General features: G+C 38.3%; 2 protein-coding genes across 5 annotated transcripts; both read right to left on the bottom strand.

The window, feature by feature from the left end:
- Positions 1 to 3,710: 3,710 nt before the first annotated feature.
- On the bottom strand, positions 3,711 to 9,021 carry tdh (L-threonine dehydrogenase). 2 transcript variants are annotated; one of them, XM_043219572.1, is made up of 9 exons: positions 8,868 to 9,021; positions 6,886 to 7,087; positions 6,695 to 6,737; positions 6,514 to 6,584; positions 6,016 to 6,165; positions 5,609 to 5,781; positions 5,425 to 5,515; positions 4,850 to 5,119; positions 3,711 to 4,759 (listed from the first exon to the last, which is right to left on the bottom strand). In XM_043219572.1, exons 2-9 carry the CDS (start codon positions 7,073 to 7,075, stop codon positions 4,620 to 4,622), a joined length of 1,128 nt encoding a protein of 375 aa, XP_043075507.1. In that variant the 5' UTR covers positions 7,076 to 7,087; positions 8,868 to 9,021; the 3' UTR covers positions 3,711 to 4,619. The 2 variants fall into 2 exon arrangements, with proteins under 2 accessions (XP_043075507.1, XP_043075506.1); XM_043219571.1 differs by lacking the exon at positions 8,868 to 9,021 and adding an exon at positions 7,623 to 7,766.
- Positions 9,022 to 13,847: 4,826 nt separating this feature from the next.
- mtmr9 (myotubularin related protein 9) lies at positions 13,848 to 24,285 on the bottom strand. Of its 3 annotated transcripts, none has more exons than XM_043219929.1 (11): positions 24,194 to 24,285; positions 23,463 to 23,668; positions 22,496 to 22,604; positions 22,273 to 22,398; positions 21,435 to 21,608; positions 21,137 to 21,354; positions 19,743 to 19,904; positions 19,246 to 19,387; positions 18,370 to 18,590; positions 17,142 to 17,293; positions 13,848 to 14,639 (listed from the first exon to the last, which is right to left on the bottom strand). In XM_043219929.1, the coding sequence occupies exons 2-11, from the start codon at positions 23,642 to 23,644 to the stop codon at positions 14,476 to 14,478; spliced, it is 1,650 nt and encodes a 549-aa protein (XP_043075864.1). In that variant the 5' UTR covers positions 23,645 to 23,668; positions 24,194 to 24,285; the 3' UTR covers positions 13,848 to 14,475. The 3 variants fall into 3 exon arrangements, with proteins under 3 accessions (XP_043075864.1, XP_043075863.1, XP_043075865.1); XM_043219928.1 differs by having other exon boundaries at positions 24,167 to 24,224; XM_043219930.1 differs by lacking the exon at positions 24,194 to 24,285 and adding an exon at positions 24,167 to 24,193 and having other exon boundaries at positions 23,463 to 23,671.

Here is a 24,285-nt window from a genome sequence, read left to right as displayed (position 1 = left end):
AATTTGTTTAGTTTGTGCTAGAAGTATATAATAATAAGTGTTAAGTTTTTTTTTTATGTTTGCTAAAGCATACTTCTTTTTCACATGGAAATAATATCACATCTTCATTTGTACACTTCTCTTTTTGCTGCATGAAAATCATAAAGCTGTTTCACGGACAAGACTCCAATTATTTGTGCTTTGCGCTGCAGTATTTTTAATACATTTGTCTAAATTGCGGAGATAAAAACATAATCAGCTTTAAATATCATTGAGACTATAATTACTTCCAAATTCCATGTCCACTAATTATTGGGTGTGTTTAAGTTTAAGACACGTCCCAGCAACTACAATAATTACCTGAGAATCATTGCACTATTATGATATATATATTTTTTATTATTATTATTTTATTTTATTTTTTTATAAAATAACAGTGCCAACTTACACAAGAACGACTGCAGACTCTGTGCTTTGTTTCTGACAATGAGCCAAATAAATACGTTATAGAAGAAATACTTGTTTCTCATTTGCTTTCAGAGTGTACTGGTTATCCAGACAAATATTTTAAGTAATTAAGGGGACAATTTTCATTTTTATCAACAGACTGAAATATAGTAGGGTTTAGTAAGGAAATCTTTCGTATTCTTTACATGTGACTTTATAAATCCGCTCCCGCAAGAATTTAAAATGGACATAACGCATAATTTCTCTGCAGTGGGAAGCATGTGATTACGGAGATGAAGGCTGATCTTTAGCTCGAGGTTGAAGAGTTCATGTGCTGTCTTGTGGTGATATACAGTGAAAGAAGACGAGTCTGAGAGAGTAATGCTGGTCATTGATCCTGCTGTACACGGCACAACTGCAGAGGTGAAAGTGTCACAGATTGAATTGCAATTACTGATCACTCAGCTGGCAGGAAAGGGTTTGGATGGGGTTTATCTGATAACACCAAATGCACTTAATACAGTATACTAATCTTTTTAGGGCTTTTTATGACTTTTTCATGTAAAACAATTATCTTTTAACAACTCTGTCAGTAAATATTACAAAACAGAGACAGAAGACAGACATAGTTTTCCTGTAAAACCTTATTATTCTTATTAAATGATTATCTGACACAACCTAGCAAGTTGCTCATTTTAAATATCTGTCTGTTGTTTTTTTTTGTTTGTTTGTTTGTTTGTCTTTTAGCAAAAATGCTTGATAAATTGAAAAGAAAACAGAATATTATTTTTTTTTAATTTACAGAAAATATATACCAATATTTGTACCTATAGCCCCTTCAGCCTTTCAGATTAATTTAGTCTAAATGTGACACATTGTACTAGCATTTTCATTTTATTTTGATATGAATTTAATATTTATTGTTGTAAAAATAACAAAAATAGTGTTTAGCAAGTTTAGTTAACACTTCACTTAATTCACCTTTATATATATATATATATATATATATATATGTGAATTAAGTGAAGTGTACTATAATGGACCACTATAATGGACCTTTATAATGCAACAGAAAGGTTTCATGGATGTTAGAGGTTCTCCATGGTACCATAACAATGTCTTCATTTTTAGTTTTTTATTTTAGTTTTTCATTCAAAAAGGCCATACAGCAGTATTTAAGTCCTTATGTGGCTGTCGATCTTGCTTTCATAGCAACAGGTAACCCGCGAGACAGCTGCAGCACAGCATTTTTTGGCACTTCCCTCTTGAAGGAACCGACCGGGCTTGTTTGTTTATATACCGACCTTCACTCAGACAGACAGACTGCCAGCTCTGATATTCAATATTCACAGCGTGTTGACACACTCCTGCTTCTGCTATTGGTGGAGAGATGTGTACGTGAAGAGGTGTGTTCACACAATGAATGCTTATACAACGTGACACACCTTAACAGGAAGTACAGGAGAAAGAAGGCACTCCACTTGAACTCCGTTGCTCATTCTGGGAAACCAAACAGGGGTTTCGTGAATTGAGACAAGAGTATCACCTGAGAAGAACGAGCGGGAGAAAGTTATGCTGTCATACGAGTGGGCATGTGTTACGTAATGTTTGCATGACACTTATATAGATTGTGCTCTACTCTTATAGGGATGGATCTTGAGAAGTAGAAGTTGAAAGGTTTTTAATCACAAGTTAATCACTTGTTTTATCCTATATAACTGGTAATATTTCTCTATTAAATAAAACCAGATAAACAAACCATGACACCTTTTTTAAGTCATTCTAAGAAATGAAGAAAATGTATTGAAGAATAATGCATTTTTTGATCAAACTTTTTGTATATATTTAGATATTGTGTGTGTGTGTATTGGACACTCAAATGACCACTTTTTTTTCAATTTACTTATTTATTATTATTACATATTATATTGTTGCATTATTTGATTCGCATTATTTAACTACCCAAACAGTAACTTCATCGGTTGCTATCTTGCTAATAGCATAGGCTATTGCACATTTTTTTTTCACAGACTGGGCTTTTGCATTTCTTCACAGTTTGGTGTCGTCTTTGGTGGTCAAGTAGAGGTCAATGTTTGCTTAAATGCACGCCTCACACAAACCGGCGAGAATCCCGGACAGCCTCTGCATCCAACAAACACGTTACGAAACGACGGACTTACGAAAGGATGAAGCGTTACGAAACGACGGAAATACAAACAGCGACAGCGTCGTTGAACGAAAGATTCATGGCAGGTATAACGCGGAAGAAAATAAACATGTCGCAACCGCTTGAAGTAATGCATTTAGATACTATTATAATAGTAAAAAGCTTGTTTATTTGCAACTGTAAACCCGTCCGGGGACATTTTCGTGTCACACGCCACTGACTGCTTTAAGTCACACGAACAGCGAGGCAGACGAACGATGCTTTTTGTGTTCTCGGATCACATCACACTTTACCTCAGGTAGAAATTCATTAGAAACGACTGCTGACGGATAAAAAAAAATTGGTCTCTCATATAACAGGTGGAAAAGAGTTCCTTTGCCAGTGACCGCCCCGCCAAACCCAATCTCTTTTTGCAGAAGTTCAAAAAGTCTTATAACAATGACCACACGACGTTAGGAAGGCATGTTTAATTGCTCGTGCCTGGTAAGTGTGTCTTCTGGCGAAACACAGCAAGACTGTGTTTGCCAACTCTTACATAACCGATTTATCAGATAACTGCCATATTATTACCCTGCTTTATGAAAGAAAGTAGTTTACGCATCTTTTGTTACCGGATATACTGCGCGGGCAGGTGTTATGTAACCTGCTTTCAATGTGTACGTTTGTAATCTAAATAAAAAGGAAACTTGGACGAGTGCCACCGAAATGTTTATGTGGCACCGCTCCAATGAAAACATGCCGATGCATTGCTGCGGATAAGGAAAACGACTCCCAAAGTGTTCTGCGACCATTTAAGATGATTATAGTCTTAAGTGAATGCATTATACACTGATTTAACTAATCGCCTTGATCAAAAGTGACAAGATGGTGCAGTGTGAACGTGCATTAATGCACAGCTCTTGTAGTTGTTATGGCCTCCAGAGACCGTCATCAAAAAGATGATCATATTTCCCACAAAAGTTATATATAAAAGTTTTAAAGGCACTGTAGTCAAGCGAGTAATATTTAACCAGCAGTTACAAGGGGAAAAAAATAAATAAAACCCTATCCTACATGTTAAAATCTCGTCTACTGTGCTTAAAATAATTCTAGTTCAAATGAAAGACAATGCAAAACGTTAAAGATAAAAAAAGCTTTATTGGCACAAGTTTTGTGATCCAAAGAACAAAAGATGTGGATGCAAAGCTTAACTAAAAATAATTTAAATTTGTTTCCCACTCTCCCCTTCAAACGGGATAATATATTCCCAGTGGGAAAATGTTTAAGGGTCATTTAAAAACGTAATGCATTTTTTTAAAAAAAAGTGACCTTATTAAAGTGTACAGCAAACATGTGAAACGAGAACAAATCTCGCATTTCGTTTGTGAGCAATCTGAATAAATAGATAGAAATAGATGCGCAAGAGAGGAAGAGCAAACGAAAAGGATATGGTATGGTCATCATCACTCATCACGACCCTCACTTTCCCCGAGGACCTACATTTGAGTCCCACCCTGTTTAAACCAGAATCTTTGTTTATTTTGGAGTGGGTTGAAGCTCCTGTCTTTCAATCCTACTAGTCTGAACTTGGCCAGCAGCCTATTCCCTCATATATTATGTTCTTCTATAAAAAGGTACAGTAAAATTATTTCTCAAAAAAAAGAAACTCTGAAAGATAGTATAACTCGGGAAGCTACATTTAAGATCTCCCATGTTCATTTTTGGACTTTCATGTTTGTTTGGTTTACTTTTACCGGAGACATAATGATCCTTTTTCACTACATAGAAAGCACAAGAGGATCATGTCAGGTTTAATCCCATTCCTTTCATAATACGCAACAAGTCATGGTTTTCCACCGTGACTCGAAGAGACCCAACCTTTTTGTACAATCTGCAATTATACATAAAGTCTGTGCTAGTCAAAAGGAATATACAGATGACACAAAAGAGAAAAGGAATATGACTATGTACAGACCACGTATCTCTCTTCTGCGTCACTATAAATCTTTATGAAATATACACAAAACAGCAGTGTTCATGAGCGGACTCAGTTGGCCTGGGCGATGCGGGCGTCTGAGCCGATGAAGGTGAGCATCGTCTGGACCAACTCTGGCAGATCGTAGTCGTGCTTCCAGCCCCAGTCATTGCGTGCGTTGCTGTCGTCAAAGTTCATGGGCCAACTGTCAGCTATACAGAAAAAACAAACAAGCACTTTTGTACCAGTTGCACCATTGATTTGTACCAAAATGTTGAAAGTGAAGACGTTTTGGATCCTACCTATACCCTGTCGTATGGAGTCAATCTCATATGTGACCTGAAGATCAGGCAGCTGTTTCTGGACCTCGTTTGCCAGTTCCTCTGGAGTAAAGCTCATGGCATTGATGTTGTAGGTGCGCATACTGAGCGTTTCCGCCGGTGCCTCCATCACCTCCAGCGTGGCCCGCAAACAGTCATCGATGTACATCATGGGCAACCGTGTATCCGGTTTCAAGTTGCACTCAAACTTGCCGGTCTTGACGGCATCGTGGAAAATCTGCACGGCGTAGTCTGGAAAAGCCAGAGACAGACTTTTATGACTCATTGGCGCTTTTCTGGTCGACTCATCGGACACGTATGCAGCGGTATGAGTGTAACGGCTGCCAAAGCACTTTTCAGGTTTTTACATGCGACTGCTGGCAGCTGGAGGTGTGGTTCATATGGCCGGTCGGCATTGGAGCAGGCTATCGGTTTATCTAAAAATACTCAAAGCGAACAACACCCCTTTCTGAGCAAGTGCCAGTTGCATAACTTCACTTACGTACGCGAGCAAGATCGTGTGCCAAAAAACACAGATGGAGCAGTGCGCACCGTACCTGTCGTGCCACCGCCAGGCTGCGAGTCTGCGGAGATAATGCCAGGGTATCGCAGACAGCGGAAGTCAAGGCCGTATCGGTGGTGGTAGTACTGAAAAACAGGATCACGGGCACAAGATTAATATGCCGTACAAGACAAGGAAAATAAGTGAAAATAATAAAATAACAGTGACTGGCATATTACCTCCCCCATGAGCTCTGCGTGGACTTTAGAGACGCCATATATAGTACGTGGTCTCTGCACACAGAGGTCAGGCGTAGGGTTTCGAGGTGAGGTTGGTCCGAAGGCACCAATTGTACTGGGCACAAAGAGCCGAAGCCCGTGTTCTGCTGCAATGTCTAGGATGTTGTGCAGTCCTACAAAAAAGAAAAGAAAAGTCAATTTAGATTCAGTCCCAAGTTATAAGACTTTAAATCTAGGCAAAGTAAACACTATATACGATCTTTCTATTTGATAGAAATATAATTTTCTGGCAATACATGCATGCAACTTATTTGAAAAACAAACACTGAAGCAGACTATTATAAGTATAAAATGTTACATTCATATCTAAACGCAATGCATTAAATGCAATTTTTCTAAAGCGTTACCTGTGATGTTGACTGCTCGTGCCAGTGGGACATTAGCTTCCCCAACAGCACTCAGAAGAGCGCTGTAATGCACCAACCAGGTGATCCTGTTATTTACTACAATCTCTCGCAAGTTCTTGTAGTCCAGAATGTCAGAGTAGATAAAGGGGCCTGTGTGGAGAAAAAAAATAAAATAAAAATCAACATGTCAGACCTGGTGTGATCATTTTAGCTCTGAACATATTTCTCGATATTAAAAGTGCGGAAGATAAAAATCAAATGTTTGTTCAATCAATTATACAAGCTAATAAGAAGAAATTATGTAAAACAAGTTATTGGCCACTATAATAAACATAATTAGGACTTCTTTACTCACATGTGGAAATTCTAAATTATCTCTAACAAATGACTCTCCAAACTACATCTGGCAAACATCTGGTTTAAATGGATATGGTGCTGCCCCAATTAATTCTCATTAAATTCTAGTAAGAATTTATTTTAGATGAACAGAAGACATACCGCTGTGAAAGACGTTGCTTGGTGGCTTCCTGATGTCTGAAAGGATTACATTGTTTTTTCCAAACCGCTTCCTATGAGACAGGTGGTACAACTTTATCACGTTTTTATGTAAAAACATTACATTTGTAAATGCACCTTTTATGCTAACTCTTAACGCATGTACGTACTACAATATGCATACCTTAACAGTTTCGCAAGCCCAACCCCTAGTTGCCCGAGGCCACCTGACAGAGAGAGAAAAAGATAAATCAAATATCACGCAAAACAGGGGAGTCAGGATCCACCCTTCCCAAAAATGTGCTAAAACCATTGTGTTAAATGTGACAAATTAGCGAAGTGTTGAAGTACCAAGAACCTGAGGTTTTCCCATACCTGTGATGAGAACTTTGGGGTGGTCGGTCTCAGAGAAGGACACAGAATGAAAGCTGGCATCAGATCCAGAGGTGACCTGACGCGGGGAGAAGCTGATGTTGCGTATCGCCACCGTCACAGGCTGGCATCCACACGCAGGGGCCAGCAGGGCCTGCTTTGCCACCTTACTAAGGGCTCTGACGACTGGCATACTCAAGTTTACCTGCAAAGAAACAAAAAACAGAAGCATTGAGGCATCGCACGTTATCAGAATAAAAACGTGCACTGTCATCGTATATTCACCATCATGTCCTTCCAAACCTGTACGACTTTCAAACAAAAGAAATGTCAGGCACAATTCGCTTCCGCTGTATAGACTTCTTTTTCTATACGGTGAAGGGTAACGTTAACTAGAACAGCGTTTCTCATTCTGCCGAGCATTTCCTTTTTTGTTCATCAGAAGCAAGTCACACAGGTTGGAAGATGCCGGACGTCTAAATATAAAAGCTCGTGCTGTTTGCGGCTTAATATTTCTTGTCAAACATCGAACATATGCTTCTTACATCAGTGCTATTTCAAACGTGGTCACATGAAGCTCAGCGCAGTCACGCGCGTAAATTACACCGGCAGGTAAACAAACTTTAATGAACTACACCAGACGCAACGCGCCTCAAAGTTAACCCTACAGCTAAACTCGTGTGGGAAACCAGAAAAAAAAAATATAGAAATATATATATTTCTAGGTTGTCATCGCTTACCTTTCTTACCTCGCAAATGTAAAGGCACGAAAAGAACGAGGAATGTAATGTGAGCGTATTTATACTGCCCTGCCTTCGGCGGCAGCCAATCAGCACGCGAGCTCCGTGGCAAGACGCCGAACACATCCTTCAATCCAAAGACCTCCAAAGGCCCCATTGTGCCAAGTCTGTGCGGACCGTTCCGTTCGCGTCCCTTTTTTTTTTTTGTTTCACAATACCCTAACACTCAATCCAATCCGGTCAGATCTTGAACGGAAAGGTCAGTCAGACTTCTGGGAATTTAGATCAGTTCAGACTAGACTAGTTTAAACGAGTTGGGTTTTTTTTCCACAGTGCAAAGCCTGAGACGCAATGCACGTTCACAATGTTCACACGTTCTCTCGGGTTAGCAATCAATTACTTGTAAGCCCCGTATTAACCTACTAACTTCTTTAGGGTAATACGGTACATGGCCCGTTTCGATACATGCTCGTCCACGTGCGGCCAAAAGTTGCCACGTAGACCCGCTGTGGTCACTTAAAATATTGACATAAATTAAAACAAATACAATACATCAACCCTTTCGTCTACATTTTATCCGTTTCTACGTACTTTCTACTTTCCACGATTTCTCCGCGTCGAATCTCATGAATATGTAATGAGATAATCACAAAGGGGGCATGTGATTGGTTGCCCGTTGCTAAACAACTCGTAACGTTCTTGCGCCTTTATCGCCGCAATTTCAGCCACGTAGCGTTATAAGCCACTCGGAGGAAGCGATAGCCGCGTTTTTAATATGACAAGTCGTTTGTCCCAAAAAAGCTAGCAGCTAGTGCAAGACTTTATTAGCGGCTCTAGAAGAACGTGAGCAAACGTGCTCAGGGCGACTAACGTTACACCCTACGAACGACCCTTAAAATAACGGTCACGTTATCGGGATTGTGACTAAACGCCAACTACCGCGTTTTATGAAACACTGAAGGGAAGTCTTTTTTGGGGGGAAAGTGACAAAATGAGGAAGCGGTGTTTAAGATAACCACGTCTTGAGCTTCAATAAATGCATAAAATCGCGTAGCCATTTAACACAGCGCTTTAGGACAAAGGGTTTAGAAGAGAAACGCGATAAGGTTGTGAAAGCGATAAATAAAACTATCATGCATTTTTATCTTTCCAGTCAAGGCCATGGGAAGCTAGCGTTCAGATAAGTTAATTGTGATCAATCCTAAAAGCAAAATGCAATCGATTTCAGGAAATTAATTCACTCACCTATTGACTAGAATAAGATTCAGAGATTAGGCAGAAAACGTGTTTTTTTTTCTGTGCGGCGTGAGCAGCTTTCTTTATCTGGTTTTCCGTCACCGACGCTTCATTCAGTATCTTCCAGTATTGCATCAGCCCGCAGCGGAGGTTTTATATCCGCAGCCCAAGAGGCTTTCAAGAGAAGCCGGCTGCGCGCTGATTGGCCAGCGCTGGAGGTGAGGTCCTGGCCACGCCCTCCTGACGACCGTGGAGCTGAAACATGACGACTGAGGGGTCTTTTCAGGGTGGCACATGTTCAACCCCCCTCTCACAACGAGCGCGCTTTCAGGTTGAAAGTTTGACAAAAAAGCTCACGATAAAGGGTTTGACAGAATATTTCTTGTTTCTATAAAATACCAAACCCAAAAGAAAAACGTGGGCTTTTCGACCCACTAATTTAGCACCAAATGTATTTTTAAACCTAGAAATCCTATTTAAACTATTTTAAGTAGCACTGAATTACTTAAGAATACTGCTATATTTAACTCTGCTATTAAGATTATCAGATTTAAAAAAAAAATGTGTAGAGAGAAAATAAAAATTAAACTTAAAAGGTCTTTTTGTCGTAATTAACTAGTGAAGGCAAACATTTAATTAATTAGATTAAAATGGTGAAACCCTATGAATTCAGACTAGTTACATGGAAGTTACCTTTTTTATTATTTACAATTTAACCTAAATCTTCATTTTGACAGGGAAAAATGTTCATGGACACATGCATGGACTACGTATTTCAACCCAAATATTTTTTCTTACATTTATGTGTTTGTCTCTATATATTGTTTTAGCTATTCATTGGAATTTATTTTTATTTCTTGATCATGTTAAAACTTTTTATTTCATATTTTATATTGGTTTAAAAGCACATCTAAATGGCTAAAAGTACTTCCCATCTTATTTTGACCCTCTGACTCTAACGCTCTTTCTTCTAATTCTGTTTATCTCTATTTGTAATTAAAAAAAAATCTTGAGAATAAAAAATACAAATACAAAACATTATTAAACATCGTTAATTATTTAATCTGCTAACACCCTAAATGTATTGCATCTTTAAAAAAAAAAAAAAACAAGTCTGGTTGATAGCTTAAAAACAAATACAACAGAGGAACATTACCTTTTCAGCAGCCTTTTTTATTGCTTCCATTTCCTGCCAATGCATGGATGGCAAGTCAGAGCTATTACAGGTTCTGGTCTGCCAGCCACACACCATCAATATGATTAAGCCTTCTCGTGATGCTTCAAGGCCATGTCCTTTCAATTCGATTGATCTTTACCCTGAAAATCTCTTAAAACCTCAGCTCCATCACTCCAGGTGTATTTATGGGGCTTTTCAATCTCATAGATCAATGGGACGGACACCTGATGTGTGCATGTCTAAGAGAAATGGACAATTCTCCAGCATAGCAAAATTAGTGAATGAGTAACTCAAAGCGACACACTTCTGGGGCTTGTGTGAAGTGTTTGCCCCGAGGTTACTTCAGGTCTGCTTCCGTCTCTGTGAGCCCAACAAGTGTTATCTTTGTGGCTATTAGACATTGTCCATGATTAAAACCAGAATACGGAGCGTCGGCACACACATTATTTCCAGACATAGTAAAGAAATCGGTATCTGCACAGCACTAGGGGGTCCTGTATAGGGTGCATTTGAAACTCGAGCGCATATACAGTGTACCGTCTACGTGTGTCTGCATCAGGCCCATCCCCCGAGGAAACACTGCATGTTCCTGATAATGAACCATATGTTTACGTGACGAGAGATATGGTGCTTTACACAGCCAGTGGTGTATCAGCAGCATAAGCTTGTACAGTATGAAACAGTATCAGCCAGTTATTCTGGCAATACTTTATATTGGTATATTTTATTGTGGATGCAATTTATCGTGTTTAACCATTTGACAGCACTAATACATGTATATATTTCCAAAATGTAAACCGTAATTAAAATGTAGAGCTCCTCCTCTCTCCTCACTTTGTACGACTGCTGGGTTTCTTTGAATGAAGAGCTTTAAACTCTGCGTGTGTGGACGAGTGTAGTAGACTGACCTCGGGCCTGTTTTCTGACCATCTATAATCATTTGACCAATTAGCGCTTCATGCATCTGGTTACTTTCCCTTAGCTTTTGTGGAAGTCTCAGAACACACAGCGTGATGGAAAACGGGGCGAGAAGTCGAATGTCAGAGGTTATAGGATCTCACCTTCCTATTCTGATTCCCTGATTCTAAAGATGATGTAATGAGTGAAAGTAAGTAAGACTCTGTCGTTCATATAGAGATCATCTCACAACCGGATCCAGCTAAACCCAGACCTCAGTGTCTTGGCAGGCAGATTTTTCCAGTGGCTCTGTAACTTGACAAGGAAAGGTATCCATTTTGACACATATACCTCTGTGCAATGTTAATTTTTAAACAGAGTCAGCGTCGGTTCAGTTCAATGATAGTGTATTGCTGTGGCAAAGATAAGATATTATTTATTAGTTTTTGTTTTTTTTGTGATGATCACCAAAAGTGTTTTAAAAATACATCAACAATTTCAACTGAAAATAAAATGATGCATTTTCTCGGAACTAATTTTACAAAAATTTATTTTATCTGACGTTTTACTCACTTGCATCTGCCTACTCTCCCTCAGCTTTTGTGGAAGTGTCAAATTGAAAGCTTTAACTGAAATTTCTTTCAATATCCTGATGTCCTCTGGCTGAAGAGGAATCTCCTCTTCAAGCCACCCTTGTCTGACTAAGAACCATGGCCTCAGACTTGGAGGTGCTGATTCTCATCCCATGCAGCCAACAAGCAGTGACGAGATCCTGTGGTCACCAAACTGGACCCCCTCAGCCCAAGCTGCGCCTAGAAATCCTGTCCATAGAGATAATGAACAGGACCGGTGACAAAGGCCAGCCCTGCCGTAGATTTGACTATCGGATGAATTCTCCTCTCCAGCACCCTGGCACTGACTTCCCCGGTCAGGCTGAGGAGTGTGATCCCCTTATAGCTGAAACACACCTAAAAAGAGGAACCACCACCCCAGTCTAACTGTCCTCAGCCTCCATGTGACACTGCACGGGCCTGTCAGCCAAAGACAGCCCCACAACATCCAGAGACCTGAGGCACTTGCCACTGAGGAGCTTCTTAACTTCTCATCTTAACGAAGTCAGCAGATTCCCACCCCCACTGTATACAGTGTTGGCAGGGCACAGCTTCCCCCTCCTCAGGCTTCGGACAGTTTGCCAGGACCACAAAGTCCTTCTACATGGCCTCACCAAACTCCTCCCAGACCCAAAGTTTTTGCCTCCTCCCTGACAGGGGGCTCTGCCAAACGTTCCCAACAGACCCTCACAGCACGTTTGGGGCCTGCCGAGTGTGTACAGCTTCCTTCCCCGCCAACGGATCCAACTCACCACCAGGTGGTGATCAGTTGACAGCTCCGCCCCTCTCTTCACCCGAGTGTCCAAGACATACGGCCGGAGGTCAGATAAAGCAGTCGTTCATAGACCTCTGCTCTAGGGTGTCCTGGTGCCACGTGTACTGATAGACACCCTTATGCTTGAACATGGTGTTCATTACGGACAAACCATGACTAGCACGGAAGTCCAACAACAGAACACCACTCGGGTTCAATCAGGGGGGCCGTTCCTTCCAATCACACCTGATATATCATATATATATATATGAAAAATTACATTCTGTATTTTACCATACATACCATTGTTTCCTTTTTGTTAAATGTAATATCATTATCATAAGGCGCTGATAAGATAAGTAAACTAGACTACTGGTAATTCATTTTTTATCACCATTTATTGTTTTGGAACTAAGATAATTACAAATGGTCAATTTAAATATGAAATGATCAAACTACATAAAGATGTACATTGAACAAATTTAATGCCCACAGAACATAATTCAGTTACATATTTGTTTTGTTTTGTAAAGCAAGGCATGACACTGTACAATTTTACATGGATAATCTTAATAATGCCTGTCAGTTGATGCTACTGAAGTGCCAGAACAAAATAAAATAACTGCGAAAATCCCCAATATCAAAACCTTAAATCTTACACTAAAACACACTCATAAATTCAGCAGGGTCCATCTAAATGGCATAAACCCAGTGGAATATTAAAATAACCCATATAGTCTACAGAAGTCACTGCACGATAGATTTAGATATTCAGATATTTATGAAACAAATTGACCCAAAACATGTAACGGCGCATATATATACATTATTGTATATGTATGTATATATGATTTATTTGCATAAATGATACGTGAAATAATTTGCATGACATTTCGCAACTCCTGTCTACAGACCATGCTCATGTCACTCGTGGAGAACAGGAGGGAATGAAATGCTTTTGTGTAGAACGGAAACTGTAATAATCCCAGTGGGCTTTATTTTTAGATGTTCCTAAACAACTGCTGCGTGTGTCCTAATAAAGACATTCATGATCACAAAAAAAAAGAAATTCAATTACAAAAATAAAAATAAATTGTAACAAAGAATTTTAAGGGTATAGAGAAAAAATTATGACAATATTTTGACATTCACAACAGAACTCTGGATTTTTAAACTATACTAAATATCTTTATACAAATACGAATATTACCCGTGCACAATTCGTTTTTTTACATTTGTAAAGCAAAAAGTGCCACTTTTGGCAATTTCAGTGTACTCAAAAATGCAAATCTGCTAAAAATGTACTCACTCAAAATGTAGACGAGATTGTTCCTTCACACTTGCAAAACCTGTTCACCAATATATCCTATGTGAATTGGTTTGAGAGTTTAAAAGCTGAGAAAAAAAACCTAAATAATCCACAAGTGTTATTATGGACTGGTATTTGGGGTAGAAGTGATGGTGTAATATATATATATATATATATATATATATATATATATATATATATATATATATATATATATACACACACACACTAACTAAAAACTAAACTAACTGATGCACTGATTTGTTTATTTATTTATTTATTTATTTTTACTCGGCTGTTTAGACTCTCATTCTAATGGCACCCATTCATCTCCAATTTTTTTCAAATCTGTTCTGATGAAGAAACATTCAATCTCTTTAATCATAAGGTAAGTGTCTCTTTGGAAGGAGTTAGGGCTCATATAAGACCATGTAAACCGCCTCTGTTAGATTCAAATTATATGTCCAGCATCTAATAGTCAGTTCAATATTTTCCCTTTTATTTTAGAATTGTATTTTATATTGCACTTCATGGCACACGACTGAAAAATTTTAAAAAAAAAATAATAATGGCACATCAGTGGTCCCTTTTCTTTGAGAACATGTAAACTGAAGCACCAAAGTACAAACTCTAGTGAAATGACATCCATATCATAACCTGCTAATCAGTTTAAAGTGTTTTACGTCAAGCACGTCATAATAAGGACAAGTGAGGCATAGTGTTTAAGGAAGAAAACTACAACGATATATTAATAGAGCAGCAGATCTAGTGGCCAGAGAGTAGAATCCGTTGAGAAAGAGCAGGATCAGAGGAGTGTAGATATGTGTGCGTCAGGCTTATTTCAGAAAGGATACCATTCTGCTGCCGTCCTACGGCGTCTGCAGTGGGCTGTCCTCCGTCTCGAGCTGGGCCAGCTGTCTGCGTAGGCTGTTCACTTTGTTCTGCAGCTCCTTGTTGTACTCTATAATATGGACCATCTCCTGATAGGCCTCGTCCAAACACTTTGTGGAGCGATTCCAGCGAAGGAACACCCCTACAGAGAAAAGGTACGAGGTGCTAGATACGTGATATGTGACGATTTCATTCTGTGTTGCTGATAAATGATCTTTTCTGGGACGCACACACGAACACAAAACAAGAGATGTGAGATGACCACACCGATCCCCCTGCTGTACTTCAAGGTTATACACAAGGAAAGCCTCCCCACACAATCATCAATCCCATGTTTCTTAGCTCACGTAAGGCTGACATTTTGTAATGGTGTGCACTTGTCAATACTCATCCAACTGTGAAATTAACATTTGATTAGCTATTTCTCAAGGACCTTGACACTTAAAGGGATAGTTTTACTCCCCCTCAGGCCATATAATATAGTAATGCATTTGTTTCCTCGTCGGAACAGATTTGGAGAAATTCATTGCATTGCGTCGAAATTTATTTATTGCATTCCATCACTTTCTCACCAATAGATCCTATGCAGTGAATGGGTGATGCATCAAAAAAAAACCAAACATCACAGTAATCCATAAGTAATTCACACCACTCTGCTCCTACAGACTCGATACTGCATGTTTGAACAAATGTACACTATTGCTGTTTCCAGTGAAAGGTATGTCTCATCTGCGGAAAGACTTTTTTTTTTACAGACTCATATTTTAGCAATAGTGACGGTTTAAAGTTTAAATTTGATAAATGTGCAGATTTTCATGTGGTAAATCATTCATTAGTAGATTAGAGTGACTGTTTGGACTCGACGGCACACATTTACTACGGAGCCAGTGACGTAATGAAAGATTTCTCTAAATCTGTTCTGATGAAAAAAAAAAAAAAAAACCTCTTACATCTTAGATAGCCATGTTAATATATCCAACCGGTACTGCATTAGAAATACATCTGCTTGCCAGAAATAAACTGGAAGCAGTTCTTTCACATATGGTTTTGTACAAAACTGACTTGGCGGAAAGTGCAAATTGAAGAAAGGACGCATTCATATATATAACCCACAAATTGAAATTTAAATAGGTTTCGTTCAAACCACCTGGTCACTTTCATTCACTCAAACATACTAGCAGCATGTGTAACTTCCATTCATACCGGCACGTAGACTGCCTTTTCTTCTATACACACACAAGCCTGACATTTACTGTGCAACGCACACAAAACCTGAACACACTTAACTGACTACTGGTTACTGGCTACTTAACTGTGAAAAACTGAAACATGATTTACTAATTAAATCCGTATTATTAAACTCTTTAAAATGGTAAACGAAAAATGGTCCTATAGTGAAATTAAATTTAGTTTACTTATAATTGCAATTATTATTATTATTGGATTTATCTTTAATGGGTTGGACCAGGTAATAAAGAAAAAGCAGCTAAAAGTACCCAACAAACGTGGATTAAAAAAAAAAAGGTTAATGAACTGTAACCTAGGCAAAGGCTTATATCTATTAAATAAGACACACTAAAATTCACATGTTTGACTGGTAGAGTGTATGAAAGGTCTAAACATATCTGAGTTGTTTGAGAACTGCTCATGTGACTGAAAGTGAACCCCCATGGCATTAAACTCCATGTCTGCTCGGCTGCCTTTCCTGAAAGAGTCTCTTTCACTGCACTTCTAAAATAGAGGCATGACAGGCTCCAGAGATGAGGACTAAAAAAATGAATGGCACAAGAGGTCATCGGGGTTAAATCATTGTCACACTTGTGAATTCCATGTGACGTTAATCGGTATCTGGTGAAAGGTTTAGAACAAGTCTCAGAGTTATTAATACCTTAAACATGACAAGGAAAGTGAGTTTTCTTGACAAAAAAAAATAAATAAATTGATTAGTATATTTAGAGTAATATATATATATATATATATATATATATATATATATATATATATATATATATATATATATATATATATATATTTTTTTTTTATTTAGCCTATTTAATCTTTGTCTAATCTGCGTCCAGATTAGTCCAACCTCTGTCATATATGCAAACTACAATAACTTTGCTGCAGACTATAGATGTGTTCTTTAAAAATGTAAATAAATCATTTAAATAATATTGTATTCTAAACTTGTTCACACTTATTTACTATGTGATTAATAACATTTATTTTAGATTTACATTTTTCAATTAAAAAAAATTGTATATGATCCAGAAGGCTTTCATTTGCGTTGAAGAATAATAATTCAGACGGAAATCTGTTTAACATGAAGCTGAAGTACGTGACGCCTATAGACAATGCATGAGGTACATTGTCCATAGGTGCATATATAGTAGGTCACGGAAGAAAGGTGACGTACCATTCATTTCAAACAACATGCTTACAATCCACACCTTCTTTAAGCATCTTACACATCCAAAGCTTCAATGCAAAAATACAGAGAAAGCACCAAACAACATATGACTGCCCCCTATTGTTAAATGGGTGAACATGCTTTTCGAGACCATCTTCATTATGATGTTATGTTCACAGCAGGTGCTGGCAGAGATCATAAACTGAGAGGAATGTGGGATTTGATGGCGCTCACCTTCCCAGAGAAGCAGGCTCTGAGGAGCCACAGACGGCCAGATGACCAGGTTATTGGGCTCATATAGTGGGTTGAGAAACCGCTCCAGCTCCTGAGGTCTGTTCACCCACGACCACAAAGATACGGTTTTCTGAGACAGCTGCAGCTTCTCCCTGAAACATTACACGGAGAGGACAAAGTTTACATTCACACATAAACATTTACGTTTATTTTAGGAGGAGCAGGACTGCCATCCATCATGTTACAATAAGCAGCTATTCTACACTTCAAGCTGAACCCTAACGTTCATAATACTATGATATACATTCTTTAAAATAAAAGTTTCAAAACCCATAAGAACCGTTTTACATTCCATAAAGGACCTTCAGGGACCTTCTTTTTTTTACTATAAACCACCTTTAATACGAGGGACATTCTGTGGATGTTAAAGGAATAGTTAATTCTTTTGTTCTGCTGTACAGAAAATAATATATTTTGAAAAAAGTTCGTAACCAAGCTGTTTTGGGTCAATATTGACTTCCATTGTATTTTTTTTTCCTATGAAGAACGTCAGTGGTGATTTTATGGGTGAACTATTCCTTTAAAAGTTCTTAATGGAAACATGAATGCCATGAAGGAACCTTCATTTTTCAAGTTAATTTAAAGAAAACAACCTGTCCTCCAGGGTCTAAAGATCAGATTCATGACGTCACAAAATACACACCATGCTTTATCGGTAAATGACTGCACCATTTAGAAATGTGGTAACATTTAAGCAACAGGGGGAAAATCATTTCACAACACATCTACCAAAACATCCTGTTCAGAATACGAAACGAGCACAAAAGGGTCACGGCCAAATACAAGTTGATTTTTACTGATGCAGGAGTGTTGATGGAAAAGGTTGTGCCCTTCTGCTCCTGAATGTATCTGTTCATACAGACAGAATTACAACATGCCATGTGTTTATGTACAAGTGTAAACTACGGCCCAATCGCTAACGCCTTTTCAGGTTTTAAATCCACACTTTGGTGACACGACTGTCACAAAGACACAGGTTACCTTCAGAGTGATAAGAAAAAACTGTGGCATTTGCGACAAGTCCTATGTTGGTTAGTTAAGAGATTTATCTTATATGGTTAAGAAGCCGTTTTTACAAGGTTGCATGTGATGTAATACAGGAAATGAGAAGGCATGTGAGAATCTGAATATGGACGTCATGAGGAATGTGATGAAGGGGGACACTCACCTCTCGGCCACGCAGTTTCCAAGGAAAGTGCCAAACTGTGAGGCATAAGTGTGCTCGAAGAGCATGATCAGGAAGTTCTCGTTGAACTGGAAGGAGCAGGGGAACTGCCGCAGGATCTGCCACACACAGTCCAGGAAGAGCAGGAACACAGGCGCTTCACTCCGTGGTTTCCCGTTTGAGTATGCAGACTGTGCACAGCGCTGCTGGAACGGGTGACCGGCCTGGAGGGAAAGGTTACAGGATCATAGGTTACACCGGACTTCACAGAGAAACATCGTTTTAAAACCAAAGCAGAAATACATGCTATGTGTATACTGTTGTGTTTATAAAAAGCTTAATAAAGACTAAATTGAAAAAAAATTAATCGAAAACCCCAAAGTCTCTTTCTACTTCCTAGTTCCTTATGTTGTCAATCAGTTTATCATCAAATTAGGAAACCAGTGTTTTATAAACATTACTTGTGAGACATTTTATTGTCATTTTTGATCATGTAGTGGTTTTATTTATTTATGGAGCATGGCAAGATGAAACCACAGTTGTACATTTATTTAATTGAAAAGACATCTATAACTCAAGTGCTCAGTGTCAGGTTTTACCCATTGATTCGGTACCTATTCATTAATGTTGGAAAGCGTGTACTGCTTAATATTTTTTGTGGAAACCGTTGAACCATGCCGTGAAAGTTCAAAAGAACAGCATTTATTCAAAACCAAAAACTTTCGGAATATTATGAATGCCTTTACTGAAATTTTTTATTAATTTATTAGTATTTCCAGAAGGCAAATATAGCGAGCGGCCAACTTTTTACAGTACATTCAGAAAATTTCCAGGGAGGGTAATAGTACGATTTTGAAACAGAAATCAAAGGTTTCTCACCTGTAACCACTCTCTCTCAATCAGCGCCTCAAAGCCACGGATGGTTCTGCATGCCGGATCGAGGATGATCTGGGCAAGAGACGTGACCTGCAGTGTAGAATCAGTGCCCTCCGTGCCATGAACCAGCACTGACGCCCCTTCCCTAGAACACAACCCCAATTAAAGTGGCCCATCCAAGTCTGAGATTCTTCAGCGCACACATAATGCTACAAACCTGATAATGAACCGCGCGCCAAAGGCTGCTTTTAAAGCAGCAGCACCAGTGTGGTATGAACGTAATGATGATTACAGCATGACAAGAGTGCTAATTATCACCACAACGAGCTTTGCAACAAATGTGGCGAGAAACAAGGCGACAGCGGCTTTTGTAATTAACTTAGAATAGAGCTAAAACAGTAATTAACACAGCTGCACAATATGGCATGTACAAATCTGTCTGCGGCGTAATGGCTCTGTGTGTGAGAGACGGGAACAGATAGACGCATCAACAGATGTACCTGTCAATGCACTGTGCAGCCAGGCAGGCCGTCGTGAGGATTTCCTTAACATTACTCTGCCAGTTGGACGCTTCAAGTTTACTGAGCCAGCGGTCCATGCTGTGAGACTGATCGTTGCACGCCTCCACCAGCTTTATCAGACTCTCCTGCAGAACATTAGACCTGTGGGAGAACAGCTGTCAGATTATAGTCTCGGTTACAGGACTCATTTATGCAGCTGCATTTGTTTGCCTGCATATGGTACGCTTCAGCTCCAAATGAGCATTTTAGCTGCGACTGACATGTGTTTTCCAGGATTGAACGAGTTTAGGCCACCTAATAAGAGAACAGTCTCAGATTGTACAAATCGCTCACTGCCTAGTGTATACTGATCACAAAAGTGAAAAGAAAGAGATGTGATTCACTGACCTAATCAACTACGAGTTTGTCTGTAAACATTAGTCACTTTTAAATCCAGACTCAAAACTCATCTGTTTAGTTGTGCATTTACAGAATGAGCACTGTGCTGCGTCCGAACTGTGCTACTTTGCTTCTTTTATTTTAAACTGTTTTAAATCAATCTCTTTTTGCTTTTAATTCAATTTATCTTAAATCAGTGTTTTTATTTTATTTTAATTTCTTTTATTGTTATTTAAATCTTGCAATTATTTTATTTCCTCTTTTGTAAAGCACTTTGAATTACCATTGTGTATGAAATGTGCTATATAAATAAACTTGCCTTGCCTTGCCTTGTAAACCAAGCAATAGCCAATTTGTCTAAATTACAATGAAAGATTTCTTTTTGATTGAACAATAATATAAATAAATATTTAAAATGAAACAAATATGTATGAAAAAAATTAATACTGAGATTTTTGTTTTATGACAACTGGAAGAATATAAAAATTACATTAAAATTAAATTGTGTAACTTAATTTCTATCTACAGCCAGCATTTTGTTCAAGGCATTACATATGTATATATGTAATGCCTAATATATATATATTTTATTTTTTTATTTTTATTTTTATTTGACTTCACTTGTGTTCTCTACATTTCAATGCAAAAGTTTTTTAACTAAATTATATTGCAGGAATAAATTACATTTTAAAATGTATATTTAAATAAAAAATTGTAATGCTGTATTTTGACAATAGTGTATTGTTTTACTGTATACTTATCATCATTGAAATAAGTGCAGCATTAATGCTGCGATGTCTAAAATAAATACAAATTATTTTATTTTTATTTTTATAATTATTATTTCCAAAGAATTTTATTTATTATTTCCAAAAAATTATTATTTCAAATTCTATGTTTTTTATTTTGTTACGTCTGGCAGTAACATGAAAATGATTACCAGTCACAATAATATCACCCATCTCTCCTTATGTGTGAGAGAACTGCATACACACCTCTCAATGGCTTTGTGGATCCTCCTCCACTGAGGGTAGTTGGATTCCAGTTCAAACCCTCCTCCGCGAGCTTTAGCCTGCTGCGCTGCAGCTATAGTCCGCGTGTCGATGATGTAACCGCGCTTCCTGGCGCAAAGTGTGGCATTGATGAGCTTCTCGTCCTCTCTGCAGCGGCGTCCGTTGGTTCCTATTAGCGGCTGTGCTGCCCTCATCATCACCTGTGGACAGCGTGATCAGAGCCCGTATTAAACAGGTCAAACATTTGGAAACCGAATTTCCAGAGTGCACTTCTTCTAACCATGCCGTTTTTCTTGTGGTAGTAACTGAGCACAGGGAAACGGCCTCCGTGGCGGAAGGAAGCAGCTTTGCAGAGACTTTCATCATCGATGTCTTTGGGCACAGTCAGTAGGGACGGGTACGAGGGGCACACGCTGAAGTCTTTATTTACCTCGCTCAGTCTCCATTCATCTGTCTGAGAGACCACAACAGAGCTTCGTTTTTAAATGACACAAGTAAAACTGTTTCTGCTATTTATTTATTTAAATTATTATATTTATTTATTTAAATCAAAAAATTATATACTAGGCTAAAGAATACCGTCCAAAATTTAGGGGTCAGTCATTTTTTTTAAAGAAATTAATCATTTTATTTAGCAAAGATGCATTGCATTGGCCAAATATGAGAGAAAAGCTATTCATAATAAAATCAGATAAATGCTATTTAGAGCATGTTTCCATAAAATATATTATATTAAGCAGCACAACTGTTATTTATATTTCAGCTTGCGATGGCATGACTAAATTACATTTGAAAATAAATTATAATGGAGAATAGAGGTTTCAAATTGTATACATTTTTCAGAATATTATTACGCCGTTATTATATTTTAATCAAATAAAAACAGCTTTGCTGAATATAAATAAAATATTAAAACCTTACTGACCCCAAGCTTTTGAACGGTAGTGTACGAAATACTGACTGTATTTGTATTAAATGGGATATTTCAGAACATGCGGTCACAAATGTGTGCTCTTTGGCTTCCCGTAGGGGATCGTCTGAAAAGAAATGAGCAATGATACACTGAGAAACTTTTTCTGATGACCTCAGTGTCAAGGCTTCCAGGGATAAAACAATACCATAGACTCCAGGTCTTTGAAAGCCTCCTCCGGTACGAACAACTGCCATCCATCCTCAATGACCTCAAACAAAGGACGGTAGAAGAAGGGATACATCAGGGACAGGGAGTCCAGCGTGGAGAGAGCCTGAAAAAATGAATGATCACCAACTGAACACTAACTGCATGAACTGATAGCAGTACCGAGGGCTGATTATTAGTCTGCTTCATGAAAGCAGTCTTACCTCAATTGAGCTGGCGATATTAAGACACTCCTCCATGCCAGGTATGTCCAGCTGAATCACCCGCAGGTCCTTACACTTTACAATAATAGTTCCCAGTGACCCGATGAACCTGTGCACAGTAAGTCTCTCATGCTCACTAAAGCTGCATTTATTTGGTCAAAATGTAGCTAATAATGTGAAATAACATATCATTTTAAAATAACTTATCTATACAATTTTTAAAGTGCAGTTTATTACCGTGAGGTCAAAGCTGAATATTCAGCAGACATTACTCTAGTGTAACCTGATTCCTCTGAAATCATTTATAATATAAGAATATTTATTATTATCAGTTTTGAAAATGGTTGTACTACTCTACCCTAATATATATATTTTTTTAAATATTGGATTCTATGATTAATATAAAGTTCAAAAGATCATTTTATCATATTATCATACCTTTTGCAACACTATAAATGCCTTTACTATCATATTTGATCAACTGCATGAATCTTTGATTAATAAAAAAAATATATATTTATGTGACCCTTGACCACAAAATTAGTCACTAATCATTGTTGTCGTAATAGCCAACAATATAATGTAGGGATCAAAATGATCAACGTTTTTCTTGTATGCCAAAAAAACAATAATTTGTATATTAAGTAAAAATCATGTCCCATGAAGATATTTAGATATATCAAAAGTTCATATTATTAGTATGCATTGCTAAGGACTTCATTCTGACAACTTTAAAGATTTTTTTGCCCCATCAGATTCCAGATTTCAAGCAGTTATATCTCTGCTAACCATCTAACAAAAAAAAAAAAAATTTCTAAATAAGCTTATTTAAAAAAAGAGAGAGATTATGATTTTTGTGACGTACGGTCACATACACATAACTGTGAAAATGACAAGAATGGTATTTAAAAATAATCCAATTTTTTACTGGTAGTCTCAGACCTCCCTCTCTGTGCATCAGCAGTACCTTTTCTCAATAGAGTCAATGTTAGCATGAAGCAGCCAGAGCTCCTCAGTGTTGTCCTGGCGAGAAGACAAGATGAGGTGATGTCCTGTCAGACACAGAGTTCCCTCCACAGTGGGCATGAAGGGTCGGTGCAGGACCACCCCGTCCACACGAGGGGTTTTGATCAGCTCAGCAAACTCCATGATGTTTTGAGAGGTTCGAGAAACCTGCTTGAATCAATAGGACAGGAAACACTGATGAACACTGTAACCACATCTTAGTCTCATTATTAGGCTTCGTATTATTCTGCTACTTGCATTCATCTGACAACTAAACCTATATAATGCAATGAAAGCAATGGCGATACACTGCTCGTGTATTTGGGTCGCTACATGGATTTCTCGTCTGCTGCGGGCTGCAAAACAAGACGCAGGCAACGAAACAGCAGCAAGAAAAACACCACAGCCGTCTGTTTTACTCGAAGAAGCATAACTAAACCAGACACGTGTATTTACAAACAGTTATTCAAGCATATTAAAGGTATCTGTGCGATTTCTCCCGGCTCGCTGGCTCATCGGACTGAAAAATGACAACAAACGGGCTTTGCAGCTTTGTGTCGCATCGACATGAAGACGCTCGGACTAAAACTAATCGCATGCACTCGACAAAAAACAGCAGGCGCAACGTTACTCGTCAAGAACAAAATACACATTTAAAAGACGTACTTAGAAGAGACGACAGCTCTCTCTCACCTGACACCTCCACTTCCTTGTTTCCACTTCTTTGTTGGACTTGACCACCGACAGCAAGCGGATTTGAATCAATACCGCCACCTACTGGTTTG

Source organism: Puntigrus tetrazona, chromosome 20 (genome assembly GCF_018831695.1).
Source record: "Puntigrus tetrazona isolate hp1 chromosome 20, ASM1883169v1, whole genome shotgun sequence".
In the NCBI taxonomy this organism is placed as follows: Eukaryota; Metazoa; Chordata; class Actinopteri; order Cypriniformes; family Cyprinidae; genus Puntigrus; species Puntigrus tetrazona.
The sequence above is the reverse complement of the archived record's forward strand: the minus strand, read 5'-3'. Positions and strand labels throughout refer to the sequence as shown.

What these genes read in the sequence shown, in the direction of transcription:
- tdh (XM_043219571.1), bottom strand. Translation starts at nt 7,748, where the DNA reads ATGTGTTCGGCGTCTTGCCACGGAGCTCGCGTGCTGATTGGCTGCCGC. An exon ending in ACGAGCAGTCAACATCACAG is followed by an intron (nt 5,782 to 6,015) that starts GTAACGCTTTAG and finishes TCTTTTTTGTAG; the next exon opens with GACTGCACAACATCCTAGAC. An exon ending in CTCCATACGACAGGGTATAG is followed by an intron (nt 4,760 to 4,849) that starts GTAGGATCCAAA and finishes TTTTCTGTATAG; the next exon opens with CTGACAGTTGGCCCATGAAC.
- mtmr9 (XM_043219929.1), bottom strand. Translation starts at nt 23,644, where the DNA reads ATGGAGTTTGCTGAGCTGATCAAAACCCCTCGTGTGGACGGGGTGGTC. An exon ending in TCAAAGACCTGGAGTCTATG is followed by an intron (nt 21,609 to 22,272) that starts GTATTGTTTTAT and finishes GTGGTCTCTCAG; the next exon opens with ACAGATGAATGGAGACTGAG. An exon ending in ATCCACAAAGCCATTGAGAG is followed by an intron (nt 19,905 to 21,136) that starts GTGTGTATGCAG and finishes GTTCTCCCACAG; the next exon opens with GTCTAATGTTCTGCAGGAGA.